The sequence below is a fragment of the Myripristis murdjan genome, chromosome 8, assembly GCF_902150065.1.
Source record: "Myripristis murdjan chromosome 8, fMyrMur1.1, whole genome shotgun sequence".
NCBI lineage: Eukaryota > Metazoa > Chordata > Actinopteri > Holocentriformes > Holocentridae > Myripristis > Myripristis murdjan.
This window is the reverse complement of record NC_043987.1, coordinates 17777105-17794598: the sequence shown is the minus strand read 5'-3', so window position 1 is coordinate 17794598 and position 17494 is coordinate 17777105. Positions and strand designations below refer to the sequence as shown.

The 17494-nt window shown below is 44.8% G+C and overlaps 1 protein-coding gene across 1 annotated transcript in view; it reads right to left on the bottom strand.

The window, feature by feature from the left end:
- Positions 1-16547, bottom strand: part of dnaaf5 (dynein axonemal assembly factor 5) — a 31492-nt gene extending 14945 nt beyond the window's left edge. Inside the window, exons 1-8 of the mRNA XM_030058800.1 lie at positions 16004-16547; positions 15394-15578; positions 15079-15203; positions 14740-14858; positions 11435-11667; positions 10201-10425; positions 4332-4475; positions 2519-2687 (exon numbers count right to left, since the gene is read on the bottom strand). Of these exons, the coding sequence (XP_029914660.1) occupies positions 2519-2687; positions 4332-4475; positions 10201-10425; positions 11435-11667; positions 14740-14858; positions 15079-15203; positions 15394-15578; positions 16004-16541 (1738 nt within the window). The 5' untranslated portion in view covers positions 16542-16547. The remainder of the gene's footprint in view (positions 1-2518; positions 2688-4331; positions 4476-10200; positions 10426-11434; positions 11668-14739; positions 14859-15078; positions 15204-15393; positions 15579-16003) is intronic.
- Between the last annotated feature and the right edge of the window lie 947 nt (positions 16548-17494).

The window sequence follows — 17494 nt, the reverse complement described above, 5'->3', positions numbered from 1 at the left end:
GAAGAGAAGTCTCAGCACCAAAGACAAGTTCACAGCCTTTCAGCGCGCACACACACACACACACACACACACACACACACACACTAAAGCCTTTGGATTAGTCTGAGATGCGCTGACTGAGGAAGACACAGGGATTTTACAAAAGTCACTGGGTAAACTGGTGCTAATGAAAGCCCTGCTGTGTGTTTGAGGCCTACACCTGCACACACACACACAAAGTCAAACAGTTAAACAGAACAAGTTAAAGCCCAACAAGCACACCATGAAACAGCAATTTGATACGATGACGCATTACAGAGTCTTACTCACAGGCTAATGCCAAAGCCAAGGAGCATGACAAACGTTAGAAAATTAATGTTTAATGTGTGTGATTCAATCTCAACACTGAAAATATGCTTCATGGACCATTAACAATGAAGGTTTTACTGCCTACAAAGTTATACCAATGTATTTTCTACACCGGTTTTGTTTTTTACCTCTTCATCACACACTTTGTTAGGACCCTTGAGCAACTAATATAAGTCAAGTGCATTTCATTGATAAACATAATGCGAATGTAAACCACACAGCAGCGCTCAGACTGAAGTTTTTATACTTTCGCACTGACTTTTTCTTCGTTTTGGTGTGGTTGTTGCACTCTGGGACACTATTTGAATGATGTTAAAAGTGATGATGGTACTTTTTGATTTAAAAAAAAACAAAAAAACAAAAAAAACACAAAATTGCCCCAGCTGTGATGTCACAACTGGGCCTCATCAAATCCACCAGTTATGTAGAATGCTAAATTTTGATCAGCTTGTCTGTACTTTAGCTGGGCCAGTGAGGCTGGCAGCTTACAGTAATGCCAGGGTGGAGGACCAAACTACCAGCCAACCACCAGCCAGTGACTGATTAATAATGGATGAATATAAAAAATTATGAAAACACTGCACTTAATTTAGGAGTGACCTTTACACAAAGTTGATGGTGGTTTTATTTAATGGCCCGTATTCATATATTTTAAAAACAAAATACACTATATTACCAAAAGTATTCGCTCACCTGCCTTTACTCATACTATGAACTGAAGTGCCATCCCATTCCTAACCCATAGAGTTCAATATGATGTCGGTCCACCTTTTGCAGCTATTACAGCTTCAACTCTTCTGAGAAGACTGTCCACAAGGTTGAGGAGAGTGTTTATAGGAATTTTTGACCATTCTTCCAAAAGCGCATTGGTGAGGTCACACACTGATGTTGGTGGAGAAGGCCTGGCTCTCAGTCTCCGCTCTAATTCATCCCAAAGGTGTTCTATCGGGTTCAGGTCAGGACTCTGTGCAGGCCAGTCAAGTTCATCCACAGCAGACTCTGTCATCCATGTCTTTATGGACCTTGCTTTGTGCACTGGTGCACAGTCATGTTGGAAGAGGAAGGGGCCCGCTCCAAACTGTTCCCACAAGGTTGGGAGCATGGAATTGTCCAAAATGTTTTGGTATCCTGAAGCATTCAAAGTTCCTTTCACTGGAACTAAGGGGCCAAGCCCAGCTCCTGAAAAACAACCCCACACCATAATTCCTCCTCCACCAAATTTCACAGTCGGCACAATGCAGTCTGAAATGTACCGTTCTCCTGGCAACCTCCAAACCCAGACTCGTCCATCAGATTGCCAGATGGAAAAGCGTGATTCATCACTCCAGAGAACGCGTCTCCACTGCTCTAGAGGCCAGTGGCGGCGTGCTTTACACCATTGCATCCGACGCTTTGCATTGCACTTGGTGATGTGTGGCTTGGCTGCAGCTGCTCGGCCATGGAAACCCATTCCATGAAGCTCTCTGCGTACTGTACTTGGGCTAATCTGAAGGTCACATGAAGTTTGTAGCTCTGTAGCAATTGACTGTGCAGAAAGTCGGCGACCTCTTTGCACTATGCGCTTCAGCATCCGCTGACCCCTCTCCGTCACTTTACGTGGCCTACCACTTCGTGGCTGAGTTGCTGTTGTTCCCAAACGCTTCCATTTTGTTATAATAGAGCTGACAGTTGACTGTGGAATATTTAGGAGCGAGGAAATTTCACGACTGGATTTGTTGCACAGGTGGCATCCTATGACAGTTCCACGCTGGAATTCACTGAGCTCCTGAGAGCGGCCCATTCTTTCACAAATGTCTTGTTTCACAGTCTGCATGCCTGAGTGCTTGATTTTATACACCTGTGGCCAGGCCAAGTGATTAGGACACCTGATTCTGATCATTTGAATGGGTGAGCGAATACTTTTGGTAATATAGTGTACGATCAACGTAGCCAGGTTCATTTCTCGACTATTTCAGGGAAGCAACCACACATTTAACCACTGTGAAATGATTTTGAGCGGTAAGGTCTTATCACCTGCTGCCTTCAAACAGCGAAAGCAGCTACTGGTAGCTCAGTCTCCCCAAATATGGAGTGTATTTCTTTAACAATTATCAGGTTTTTGCTAAGCCCACGAAGTTCACCCCCTACAGTATACTTTGGCAAGGTCTTAGGGTACAGTCAGTCTCCTCACCTGACTGTACGGCTATGACATGCAGCTGGAGTCTCTGCAGGGAATAGCTGGACCAGGTGTTGACAGAGGCAGACAGCCAGTCCAGCAGCTGGCCCATGTGTTGTCTATACAGCACCATCACTGAGTCCAGGCCTTGCACCTTACACAAGCACCGCATGCTCTCCAGGGCCTGAGGGAGACAGAGCAGAGAGAGGAGGGGAGAGAGGGGGAGGGAAGAAAGGAGTTCAAGACTTACTTGTTGCCAGTTTTACTTGAAATCACGCAAAATTTAACCAGAAACGAGAAAGGAAGTCAGTCAGAAACAAAAGGCAGAGAAGTCGGGTGGGGTTAAAAGTGGCGGTGGTCTTGAGATGGACGATGAGAGAAAGTGATCACACAACAGGATGTGGTGTGTTACAACCTAAACAATTACAGCTGTATTCTTTTAACTTGAGTAATTGTCCAGGTCACGCTCTGATGGGAGGCGCAAACTGTCACGTGAAGCCATGGGAAGAACAACAACAACGCTGCAGACATGACGGGCTCTTTACACTTAGGAACACAAACAGCAACAAGCACAGAGGATGTCACGCAGGCACAGGAACTGACACACACACACACACACACACACGCACATGCACACGCACACACCAATAAAACTGAGCTGAGAGGAGAGAGCAGGAATGAGAGCTAGGAGAGTAAATAATTAGCAGACTCCTTCAGGCGAGGGAAATGACCTTCAGGGGACTTGGTAGTCGCCCCGATAGTCCCTCAGGGATGGACAGGGGACATAGACAGTGTCTGAGTCACAGAAGATCCCCTTCGGAGGGAAGCTAGACAACCCTGAGCTGTCTGCTGATGGGAAAGATGGGGCTGCTTTTCTGGGAAAACGACTGCTGCTTTTCCTCTGTGTCCGGGAATGCCCAAGGCCCTTCTCACCCTCTCTCTCTGTCTATCTTTCTTCCTCTCTCTCTTTCTCTTCAGCCATCCATCAGTGAGGCTGTCTCTTCCCTAACAGTGGTCAGTGTCTGGACACACACGCTGACAGACATAAACACACACATTTGTGGCCCATGTTGCAGTGTCTGGTAGGCATTGGTGCCAATAGCTTCCCGCTCCTGTCCTTGTCATTAACCTCCTACAGAGCAGGGAAGTTAGACAGCGGTGCCGGCCTCAGATTCTTTCAGCTTTACTGGACACCGGAAACTGACTGGACGCTTGTATGTCCTGCTGCTGTGACCTGAGGAGGCGTGATTTCGCAGCGCCAACAGGGCTGAGCCAATGATACAGACTTTCACACACTACACCAAGCAACACAGCTCACTGCTTTATCTCTCTTTCTCTCTGTTTGTCTGCCTGTCTGTCTTTCCCTGCCCCCCCCGCCTCCTTTCACCCAGGGCTGGATTTAAAGTTCCACTCCAAAGGTGCAATTTCAGCTCCCCTTGGCTAAGTGGGTAATTATACCGTTGGCCGTGCCCACTTTGAACCCGGACAAACACTTGCATTCCTCAAATAGCTCCCTCGCTTCACAAAACCCGCTTACCTTTCTAATAAAAAAAGTGAGATGGAAAAAAAGAAAATGGTGAGGAAAAAAGGTTAAAAAGTGCCTTGTCAGAGTAGAAGGGAAGAATTACATGGGTGAGGAGGATTGTGGGTTATAAACTTCTTGCCCATGGGGAAGAAAGGATGGTGGGATTTCTGGTTGATGCTTCGAGGCTGGACTGTCAAAACAACTATGTCTTTACAGATGGATCGGTGGTACATCATGCTATAGTGTGATCAGTTCTGCGTGCAATTTATGTGTGTGTATGTGGATGTGTGTGTTTTCTGTTACCTTATCACTGAGCTGTGGCTCAGTGGACGCACTCTGGACGGTGATCAGCACCTGCAGCAGCTGTAGGCTGACTGTGCTGCAGTCGGCCTCACACTGGCACAACAGCACATCCACACAGGCCAACAACTGCTCCAAGTACTTGACCTGGGATAGAGAGAGAGAGAGAGAGAGAATGTGAAGAAAAGGAAAACGTAAAGAGCATTTCACCTGTCCTCATTTCTGTTTTTTAGGACAGCAAGTAACCCCAGCCTCAGTCCGACACACCAAATACCTCCCTAACTCCTCCACCCACCTCTTATTCTACACAACAAATAACTGTGAATGACCGACAAGATAACTGAGAGTGAGAACTTGCTTTCCATCCCTCCTCCTCTCAAGCAAATTGAGATTGCTGTCACTTCTCAGTTGGTGTCGCAGTGAGCTAATGTTTAGACAAAGATCTGTGGCTCGGGCTAATTTCCATGCCATCACTGGGATCACGGCCTGCTTTCCTGTTTTCCCCCTGACCCTGTCATTAGGACTGCAGGAGGAGGGGGAGCAACAGGGGAGGTGGATGGTCGGGCAGGGTGAATTTGTGTGTGTGTGTGTGTGTGTGTGTGTGTGTGTGTGTGTGTTTGTGCATAGAGGGTTGAGGGGGACAGCACCCTCCAGATATGTGCTTTAGTCTAGTGATTTAGAGCACAGTGGTGATGAGTGTGCACGAGTGTGTATGTGATAGCATTTGTGAATGTGTGTATACAAGTGTGTAAGTAAGAGTGTACTTAATGCACCCTCACACCTCATATATACATGCTCTCTCTCTATCTATCACATACACACACCCTCTCACTCTTTTTACACTCCCCACAGTCGGTGATAATGGCCAAAAATGATCAGAGTGGTCACTAGGGGGAGCACCACCTCTTCCAAAACATGAGCAGCTACAGAACAGCACAGCGTGACTCCGGCCTGGGAGGGAAAAGATTGAGAACAGTGTCTGTTGTCTGGCTGATTGTAATGCTTAGCGAAAGTGTGTGATGAGAAAAAGAGAAATGGAGAGAGGGTTTTTTCTTTTTTAGTCCAGGATATGGAGTAGTAGGTAAGTATAATTGTTATTGTGTTTTTTTAAGTCTTGAAAGTATAGCTGTGAATCATGGACAAAATCAAATAACAATGTATTGATATATCACCCCAAACGTAACTGAATATTGACAAAGGTTATGTCCCGGTTTTCTAAATGATTTTCTCATTCATATTTAAAAAAAACAAAAACAAAAACAAAAACAAAAACAAAAACAAAGGGGGAGGGGGCTTGTGAGGGGACAAGGATTTTAGAGACTTCCAGCCTGTGAGAAACATGAGCGAATGTGTTTATCTTATATGAGAAGAGAGGGGGGGGGGGGGGGGGCATTTATGTGAGCATGCACATGCATTGGCAACAGCTTCTGCTAAATGCCTTGAGTTTACAGTGTGCAAATATATTTTCCTGAGGCAGTCTTAGGCCATAAACTATTAAAAGAGACCCTCATCTCCCAAGTGGCCCCAAAGAGCCATAGCTCACCCTGATTTCTTAAGCTGCATGACTCAAACTGTCCTGACAGCGGCTTACTCACTGCACATTCCCTGTTTCTGTCAATGTGCTCACAGTCATTGATGGGAGAGAGTTCCCTGCCTGCACCGCAGTCATTCACTGGCACGGAAACATGCAGGGGCTCCGAAGAGGCTGTCTCAGAGTCAGGGTGACAAATAAATGGTGGACACACATGCATATGTACACACACTGAATTGCACGTGCACGGAAAACAGCCATTAGACACGGACGAGGTGGAGGGAGAGCGGAAAAAGTGGTGCAGTGTAATGACTAGGTGGACACCTGGTGTTGGGTGAGATACACCTGGTTTCATTGGCCTGGGCACGCTCCAGGGGCCTCGTTACAGTGTGTGTGATTCTGTCCATCACTGGATACCCCAATTACACACACAAACACACACACACACGCACACACAAGCACACACTGCTACTGTAAAGTGTCATTCCAGGCAAGGGATTCCTATCCATTGGGAATGGCCTTCCTTTCTTTTTCCAGCCCCTTTGACAGCTACTAATGTTGCTATGGCAACAAAGAAACACAAACACCAGCGGTGTAGGGACACCGACCCCTCGCAGACAGGTGAAGCAGCCTGCCCCCCCCCTCCCCTTTTTTTTTCCCTCTCTTCGTCGTTCAAGGCGAGGAGTCCGTGGCTGTCAGTGATGACGAAGGGCAGGCGGACGCGTGCGCGGCGGGAGCTGAGATGTATACACGTGCACTTACATGTGTATGTTCAGTGTGTGTGTGTGCATTCAGGAGAATACTGGAGTCTGTCAGTATGTGTACAGACAAGATGAAAGGAGTCGGAGCCTCCTTCCTCTCCTCTGTTCCTCTGGGCGATGGTGGGTCAGGCACTTTTACAGCGTCTCAGCCAGAGATGTTCACTGTTACCAGGCCGGGTTGTAAATATGCCTGCTAATTCACTGTCAGTCTCTCTCTGTCTTTCTTCTCTCTCTCTTTCTTGCTACTACCATAACCTATTTACTCTAGCCCTGCAGATATTGTGATGCCTCTATCACCATGGTAACCCACAACACAATGGCTCTCAGCTGTGGAGCGTGTGTGTGTGTGTGTGTGTTTGAAAGGGGTGGTGTATTTACTAATTTTCTGCAGAATACCCCTTTTAAAAGACAGGCTGTAGGTGATTCATAAGCAAACACCTCATATTTAGCACATAGTACTTTACCGTATAACACAGCGGCTTCACCAACCACCGGCTTGCCTTTCATTGCCCTCATACCCCCTGACATCATCTTCAATTTACAACCCTTTTATTTTTTGCTACACTTCTGTCATTTATTTTTGTACACTGTCTTTTTCTGACTTGAAAGATTAAAAAAAAACAGCAACTTGAAAGAGTAAGAGAGGTTAAGTGGCGCAGAAGCACCATATATCAGCTTCCAAATGTTCAGCCTGTTCCGCAACTCCCCACAGAGCCTTGTGGTTTCCCCCCGCGTCCACTCACTTTGAAGATTATTTATATTTCATTTCTTAACAGGCTTCGTTGTGTCCAAGTCAAACTTCACTTTCTTTTTCTTTTGCTTTCTCTCTGGTCCAAGTGGCTTAAAGCTCTCTTAACGCACACATGTTTTAAAAGTAGTAAAGTTGCCTTATAATAAAAACACAAGGTACTGAATCTGCTATTTAGGATTTAAGCCTATATATTTTCAGTTTTAGCTCTGTAGTCATTTTGCCTCTGCTGTCTTTATGGCTTTCTGTTTGTTGCATTTCTGCCGGTAATTAAATTGGGGAGAAACAGTCCTATATTGAGGTTTTTGGGTCACGGTTCCAGTTCAGTTTGTTTTGTACTTTAGGGAGAAAAATATTACCATTTCAAATGGTATTTGCAAAAATAAAATTTTTTTTTTAATTTAGAGATTTGATAACAATATATACTTATACTATATTTAAAACAAACAGAAAACACTTTCAGTTTATTCATTAACTCATCAGTCAAGTGTGTGGTTGTATGGCTCTTCTACAGCGGATGTGTTTGTAACACTGCGCTTTTCATCTCCCAGTTCAAAATATAATAAACACTCACAGTCAGGTAACTTTGAGTTGCCCTGGAGGGCCAACCATTGCTGGTGAGAACTGCAAAAGGGTGTATTGTGTATTGAATGGTTTATTTTTTATGGTTTCGTTTTGCACCATATTGAACCGTTCAGTTTTACATCCTTATAATGAAGCTGCTATCAAACATAAGCCAGCCAGGCAGTCTCATGGACTTGATCTACGGCTAACTTGCGCTCTGGATTGGGCAACCGTGTGCTGAGTGAGATGCTCTGGATCAGCATTTGAACTATGTGGCTGCATTTACTTTTTTATGTGTGCATGTGTGTGGGTGTGAGAGCGAGAGAGAGAGAGAGAGAGAGAGAGAGAGAGAGAGAGAGAGAGAGAGAGAGAGAGAGATGGATGCAGGTGCTTCTGTCTCTAAGTGCGCGGTTATTTACAGCTGCACAGTGACCTGGTCTTGCTCCCTGCTGTGAACCCTGCCTGTTTTCTAAGAATGCCGCAGGTGCCTTGTCTGGATGAGCTGTTGAATGGCAATATCTGTGCCCAGAGAAAGACAAACAGAGAGACAGAGAGAGAGAGAGAGGCAAAGGAGAATGACAGAGAGAGAGAGAAACAGACAGAGAGGAAGCCGGGGTCTGCCTCCATCTGTGTGAGAACGCGTGACCTGTCCCGTCCCGGTCGTTCTCTCTCTGGTTGACCCCCGCTGGAGAAGGCCGAGGGGGACGGAAGGCGGTCTGCTTCCCACCCCATCTATCACCGCCCTTGACCAGCCCGGCTTTGAAATTTCAGGGATTCTTTTAACAGCATGGTGGTGTGAGTAGGGGAGAATGAAGGTGGCTGACCCAGCCTGGCGATGAAACCTACAGAGGGCTATAAAAAACACAAAGCGCATAGGCTGCCTTGTGTGTTCAGAGGGGTCAGGGTAGCCATGCAGGGGTCAGGTGAAATTAGTGGGTTTTTGTTATTATTATCCCAGGGAGGAAATTCTTGCAGGCCTCACTGGGAGGGGGGCGGGGTCACGGGTATGGGTGAGTCAGTGCTGCGACAGGCTCAGAAAATAACTCCCTGCCAGCCAACTGTTATTTTGATATTGAAAGGGAAACAAATTTGGGACAAGGAGAGAGGAAGCGGGAAAAAGTCTGCTCCGGATTTGATGGGATTTTTCCACTGACAGACTGTGTTATTTGCAGAGAAACTCCAAAGGTATTCCGACTGTTTCTTCTGCTAAGGGAAGGGGGGAAAAAAGGGACGTTTGAAAAGTGCAAGGTCGTGGGAGGACGCTTCACGGTTGCGTGTGAGCGCAGACGTTTTTGAAGATAGACTTTGAAATGTTAGATTTGAAAAACAACATGTGGCTGTGCCGTCGCTTTAGCTGAGTCGGCATTTTGCAGTATTACTCAACAGCGAACCCACTGAACTTGCAGTGTACAGTGGTCCTATTGAAAAGAGAATCTTCAAGTAAAGCCTTTTTAAGAGATGCTGTACCTTATCGGGAAACCTTATTCCCATAAGGGTACAAATTAAGCAAGAAATATATCGCCGCTACACTGTTGTTGCCAAAAATAAGAGCGCCAAAGTATACAGAGGGAGTGGAAAATGACCTTCTCTGACATTGCCAAGATCACCTAACAAGGCTGGAAACAAAACAGCTGGTGCACACAGATGGGGAAAATTCAAGACATGGCAACCCCATGAGGGGAGAGAGAACCTGGCAACCATGCACGAGCCATTCAGGATGCTGGTTTAAATCTTTAGCATAACTTTGAAATGTGGGTAGGCAAAGCCAGTGTGGTACTCTCTCCCCTTGACCCTTGCACTCATATTTTTCCCATAAATTTCCACTTAAGTAGCTCCAAAGTGAGAAAAAAAAAACAACAACAACATTTTTTCCTGAATTGTATGACAGTGTTTTATAGCTGCAAAATTACATCAAGCAGAAAATATGTAGATGTCTTGTGCATCACTTTATACACATTTCAGGAGGATGGATTTGGTATTTTTGGAAACCTTGGGAACCCCACTAAAATTTCAAATCAAGTTCTGTGGGTTTGAACAAAGCTTGGCCACGCAGCAGTGACAAATCCACCCACGGGATAAGCGGAATTGAGCAGGTCAAGTGCCAGTTGTTCCAGTGGAGCTGCTCACTGGCTGATGGTGCAAGACGGTGGTGTACTAGGCAGCTCCCAGGTGTGAATTTGAAGCAGGACATTTTTGGCAGTGAACAATCACATACAGTCAACTTTCCTAGATAAATAAAGAGGGGGGAAAAAAAAGATCTCTGCTGACCTGTTGATATTCCTGGCAGACGTCAGGCTGGGCCAGGGTGTCGGCAATCTGTTGGAGGTGGGGTTTAAGGAGGGGGCCGGAGCAGCCTCCCAGCACCGCAGCCAGCACCATGAGGGGGGTCCACGGGTGGGAGAAAGAGGAGGCGGTCTCTACATGGCCCAGCAGCAGCTTGAGGAAGACCTCAGGAGGGACGAAGGTTCCCAGAAGCTTAGCAGCTGCAAGACACTAGATATGTAGAGGGGGAAAAGAGATGAAGAGAGACAAAAAGACATCAGGGAGCATGAAAGAGGATGAGAGTGACAGAAAAAAACATTTATAAACTGCCATGGATCAAAGTTCCAGAGAAAGCTCATCTGTAAACAGGTGCATCCCAAGTCCTTGAGCCTAGTCTGGCTGAAGCTAAATCAAGAGCAGTGGACAGACTCATATGTCACCGGTGGTGTCTACCAAATGTTCAGCAGATGTGTCCTGGAATCCTCCAACTAGCTTGACAATCAACACACCATCAGACAATTCCACCACACCCACATGGAGGGAAGGAACTACCAAATGCTGCACCTGGCTATCTAAAGAGGGAAATATGTAGGATATCCTCCTAAACTGATGACCAACTCTCTGTAGGAGTGGTTATGTGTTGAATGATGGTGGTTTCAAGTCATGCACATATGACATAAATCCAAAGTGTATGCACACAAATATACACAGAGCCAGGGGCTAATTTATAGCCACTGCAAATTTCATTTCTCACTTCGTACAAGTCTGAGTGTTTCATGTATGTACAAAGACAAAAATGTCTGTATGTCATATAATATGGTAAGTTGTTATTTCGTTTACTGTAATGTCCTTATGCTTTTTATTGCATTTTTATGGTTTTATTGTGTGTTTTTAGAGAGGCATAAACAGGTTAGTGAATCAAAGGTGAGACTCTTCAGTTCTCTTTATCGGTGTATCACAATTAACAGACGTTTGAGGAAATATGATTCCTGGGAATCACATCTGTTCCTTGTTGTTATATAATTAACAAAAGGAAGTACAAGTTCTAGTATTATTAAAATCTAACTTGAACTTTCACCTCACATCAGCGCTGGGAATGTTAAAAGAATTCCCACAAACTTCCTCTCATATTCAGAAAAAAAAGCTTTACATGTATACAAGTGTATTTTAAAATAAACCTTGTCTGTGTAAACTGAGATGAAACACTGATGCACTCCTCCCTCTCTCCCCTCAGACTCACGTTGGTGACCACATCTCTCTCGCTGTCGGTGCAGGCACGATACAGGGTGGCGAGCAGAGGCTGCAGGTGTTGGGTGCAGTGGTCCTCGGCATGGAGCAGCAGCACAGAAAGCAGCTGAGAGGTTTTGACCCGTGTGGGCACCAGCCAGTCGGTCACATCATGGGTGATGGCTGGCACCAGCCTGCTCAGGTTCCTCACCACAAGCTCCCTGCAGCCCAGCCCAGGACGCTCCACTGGAGGACAAAATGGAAAAGGGGAGAAAACAGGATGAAGGACTGATCTTGAAGGGAAAATCAATTCTCGATCTAATCTCGGGATACTATTACACTCATAGATGTCAATTTGTAATGTTCAGTGCACTCAAATTATTATTTTGTGGTAATGTGTTATATTTCACTTTTTGGGGCACACGCAGGTTGCTGACTTTTTTTTAATTCTGCTTTTTTCCTTTATTTCCCCAGAATGACTGCAACAGCCAGAGAAGGGGTGTGAACTTGTCGCTTTCAATCAAACGTGGGCATATGTGACTGCAGCAGTATATGTTAAAAAATCTGAAAAAAAAAAAAACCATGCTAAAAATAATCTATCAGTAAGAAAATAATGGCTGAAATTTGATCCAACAAGTGCACTGAAGCAGACTGTATCTTTTATCTAGCATTTGAAGCGGTTTCTGTGGAATTGTGCAGTCTGTTTTGTAGAGAGCATCTGGGTGATAGCTTTCACAGAGCCATAAATATCACAGATTCTCCTCCATAATTCTTGTGCAGACTGGACTCCAAGTCTGCTCTAAATCCCATTTTCCACCTATAGCTCTTCACAACTGAGATTTCCTCTAAGGGGGGACTTGCCAGAGCAAGTGGAACACATTCTCAAATAGCCTTCTGCAGTTCCCACCCTGTGTCCCTCTCCCCCCTCACAGGGTGTCTCTCTCTGCCTCCCTGCTTCTCTTTCTCCTATAAGCCAACTAATGAGAGAGGAAGAGTAGACAACGGGAAGAGAGTGATAAATCAGAGAGGAACACACTGGGACAAGACAAAACAAGCCTGTTTCTGGTCGTCTCTCACTGTTTGACAGTGACCTCTTCACACTGGGAGGCCCGGCAGATTTATGGTGATTTAAGGAGAAAGATAGAGACAGACAAAGGAAGAGAGACCCTCTTCCTTCTTTCCTGTGCCAGAGCAAAGCCCATATTAATCAGTATTGTCACTCGTTTAGCTCTGGGACTTATATAGGAGCTTTTACCCAGATACAGAAGATCTGTAGTGTGCAACACCACACACAAACTTAGCCTATCTCTGTGGGCAGGCCATGGTGACCATGTTCAGGTTCAAACTCATTCCCGGCCCCAGGGCCAGCTGTCATCTGTCCAAGTTAGTGCTTGGCCCTGCCTGACTAACACGCACGCACGCACGCACGCACGCACGCACGCACGCACGCACGCACGCACGCACGCACGCACGCACGCACGCACGCACGCACGCACTGAATAAAAACTGGACTGTCACACCCCAAAATCATTTTCTGTGCTACAAGCTTGGTGTATCTTATGATCTGCACGTATTTCATATACTCTGCATAGGTATTTTCACACCACAGGGCAAGGTAGACTAAATGCACCTACACACTTAGCTCCATTGTAATAGTGAAATTCAATACCAATCCAACTATAGATTAAACCTAAATTCCCACTTTTACTCAAAGAGATCATGAGATCCTCTTACAGGATGTAAGAAAGTTTATAGGATAATCAGCTGTGGGAAAAATGCTTCAAGGTACATATAGCCACAGATGGAGCCCAAGGATTTTCCTGCTCATTTTACTTAGTGGAAAACACCAGCTTGCTAAGTACAGCATAAGACTGTAACAAAAGATACCTTTTTGCACTCGCTGAGGAGGAAATAGACAGGGATGTTGTCCACCTGTCGCTGGCTGTGGAAAGTATCACACAGGGAACGGTTTCTTCCTCACTGCTGTGTTGACAAATGGTATTAATAGGCTCTAATAAGAGGCCGGGGAGGCAATAGTTCCTGCTCTGTCTCTCAGCAGCTTCCACCCCACCCTGCACTCCCTGGGCTCTTACTGAGGGGTTGCGTATGTGTAGGTGTGTGTGTGTGTCTCATGGCCGGAAATGAAGTCCCTTCAACAGCCACACGCAGCTCTAACTTTTCCAGTAGTTGTGTGTATACGGTGCTGCTCTTCACATTAGGAAATCACATTTTAAACCAAGTTGGCGGGCTCTCATTAAGTGTTTTTACTCAAAACAGAGCACAGTCAGAGAGGGGGGCCAGAGAGCCCCCTCTCTCAAACTATGTATATCCTATAGTGGGATTGTAATTAGGCCATTTAATGCAGTGTGTGTGGAATGATAAGCAGATATTTATACTGAGTTGTCTCAGAGGCAGGCCATAAATGATGGGATTTCATGTTTGAACAGGCTAAAAGCACAAGAGATGCTTTCAGATTAGTAGAAAAAGTTCATAAAGGCATAATACCACACAGACTAAATTAAACCTGCTGCTTACTAGGATAGACTGGGACTGGGTCTTTTTAAAAAAAAAAAATAAATAAATAAAAATTGTCCGCAAACAAAACAAACAAAACTAACCTTAACTAACTAAACAAAACGGAGTATTTATTTAATTAATATTTATTTAATGATGAGGAACCACAAGGTATCTGCAAGTTTCACTGACTTTTAAAATGCATGACCTTTTCAATGCCTGTTAGAGGATAAAAAGGAAAATAAAAGAATTAGAGGATGAAAAGAAAAAAAACATAACAATAATAATTATTGCAGAAATGTGAAGACTTTTTACACTAGCAGAAATGCACTAAAAGGAAGAGATACAGTTAGCTGGGCACAACTGCCTGTTCCCCTGTCCTTCAGTTCATACCGAGTTCAGCTCAATAGCTTTGATATCAGCCACTCAAATATTAATCAGGCCTCTCCCTGCCTCTGACCTACTTGACCGTCTGTTGACTGGATCGATTAGTTGGGGAGAATGAGCGGTACAGAATGTAAAAAACTGAAACACTTGTACCCTTATGGTAAATATCCATACAACACAGAATGTTTAGAAACAACATATGGATGAAAACTCAAATGTAGGTGTTTTTAAAGAGGCTATGATTACTCGTGGCTATGAGTCCTCTGCCTTCAGTCTATTTCAATTTGTATCTATCCATCTACCCATCCATCTATCCCTCTATCACGATTCAGAAACCTACCTCCCTATCTATTAGTCTACCTAAATCAAAGTAGTGGAGATTAGGGAAGAAGCTCCCACTGTGCCAGTGTGCCTGACCTCCTGCTGGGTAGAGGGGAGGTGGGCTGAGGAGGAAGTCCATCTTGTCCTTGATGTCATTCTCATTTTCCTTCTCCCACTGAGTGCCTGTCTGCCTCCAAAGGTCAGCTGCCAGAAGTCTGCAGGAAAAGTACAGCATCACAAATCACCTTCCTAATTGTCAATATTATCTACTGTCTTCTCATCATTATCATGCACTACGACACGTCTTATCCTCTCACCTCAAGTGATGAGAATATAAGACATATAATACTTAATAACATACAGTACATTGTTCTGAGCATTGTAAGGCTGTGCGTCCTTATTCCCTAGCTGTAATTAATCAGTGAGAGCCGTTACCTTATTTCTGGGATCTCATCACTGATGCCGCTCAGCAGGAGAGGGAGGAGTTTGTGAAAGTATGAGTATCTGTCGGGCATGTGGAGCAGCCAATCACCGACCACAATTGTCACTGTTTTTCTCACCTGGGCCAAAAGAGGAGAGAGAGAGTGGGAATGAGTTTCTTTACTGGGGAAGTATTGGTTTAAACAGCATTTGGTTGATTCTCCAACCAACTGTGAGGACTGGAAGTTTTGCATCTATCATAACAAGAATTATACAGTTTGTGATGAGGATCAGTGAGAGTAAACAGACACCCATTTGTCTAAACCATACCTGTGGTGAGTCGTCAAACAGTCTCTGTGCCAGGTGAGAGAGGACGTCATCCACATTTTTCCCGTTACCGTGCCGGATGACGGCCCCAGTGGCTTCGATGACAGACACTCTCACCTGGGAGTGCTGATGGGCAATGGTCTGCATCAGGGGCTTGACCAGACTCTCAGCTTGCATGTGAAAGTGCTCTGGCAAAAAAAAAGGAAGATCTAGTTTTCACAGTTCAAATCAGCTTTACTCATCTTAGGTGACCACAACACTGAAGCAAAAAAGTGGGTGTCAAGATGCAACTAAACAAAAGATGACATTACAAAGCAAAACATTGCATCAAGACAAGTAATGACTGGTGAGAGAGGAGTCAGAGTGCTCACAGAGTATCTGGTGCAAAGCAGTTCTTGTATTTCAGCATGAGACACATATGGAAAATCAACTTTTTTGAAGGTAGAGTATCAGTTAAGATATGACATACTCAGATCTTTGGTTACTTGAATTATCACTTGTGTTGAAGCTGCTGAGCGTACGGTACAGTGGGCTTGTATGTCGCGAATATGGCCGCGTGTCTCAGCACCATGGCAACGCACTTCATCAACAAAAGAAAAAACTTTTCACCAACCGGGCACACTCTTGGCAAAGTTGACCGTGCATTTGCAGCTCTCTCTTTTGACGTCTGGAAAGGGGTCGACGATGGTCCTCTGCAGGATGTTGATCATGTCGTGTAAGTAAGGCGCTAGCTGCTTCCCGCACACTTCCACGGTGAGAGTCAGCACCTCCATCACCGACAGCCGGAGCTCCTCCGCGGGCTCCAGGATGTCGTTCCCCCCGAGCCGCTGAGCCAGACACGGCATGAGATAAGGCAGGGACTCCTCGGGTTTCGGGACGCAGCGGATAAACTCTCCTAGCATGAGGATGGCGGTTTCCCTGCATCTCTCCATCGGGTCTGACAGGCATTTCAAGAGAGGCTTGAGGAGGGAGGAGAACACCTCCTGTAAGACGCCGCTGGACAGCCCTCTGTCCACCGTCTCCTTCTTTATAGCCTCCAGAGCCCTTTTCCTGGTGCTTTTGTTGTCTTCACTCAGACAGTTTAAATGCCGAGCGAGTCCTCGCAAAACTTCAGCGGCAGCACGCTCGTCTCCAGCCTCCGTGGCCGCCATCTTGACTGTCACTATGGTAACCAGGCGCTTCACGACTAACAAACCGTGCTTTACGATAGCTCCGGATTCAAAATCTCAAACTTTAATTGCAAGTACAGTGTATGGGATTTCTCCCCCCATCTTTTTCTGTTTCTTAATAAATGTGAATATTTTGTCAATTGATTCAACACGACACACGGCTAAAGTTGTAATTCTTGTTCTATGTTATAAGAATTACTTTTTTTTTTTTTTTGACTAATTAAAAACTAGACCTATGACCTATCTACTGTATCTATTATAGTACTCACCAGTCCCACAGACGCACTGTTAACCATTGTTAAATGATTTTTCTTAAATGATCTTTCCATTTCTTACTTTTTCACATCTTAGTTTTAAATTTGTGTTTATTGACAATTGTGCTCACAGTTAACAACTGAACAAAAACATAATTTACATGACAAGAATAGAAATTACTATTTATTAATTTTACATGATAAAAACATAAATATATACATGCACACATACACATGGCCACACACACACGCGCGCGCGCGCGCACACACACACACACACACACACACACACACACACACACACACACACACACACACACACATAAACTCTCATACACTTAGGTACAAAATCACAACACACCTGCATTTTAAAATTCCATAAGCAACAATATACAAGGATACAAGGAAGTTTATTTGTCATTATAATAATTTCATTATAATAATGAAATTAAAGTGTGGTTCCCTCTTGATTGATTAATTTATTGATTGTGTAGAAAAATAGAAAATAGAATTATTATATACAACACAAACAGAGTAAAGAAAAACGCCAGTAAAGGATTCAGCTATCCATTTTTGCTCTGTTCAGCTCTGTGCAGTTTGTTGTTGTCGGGTAGGTGGGCAGTCTGCCCGTCAAGGACTAACGCCCGCAGGTCCAGGATTACCTTCAGTATAAAGGTACAC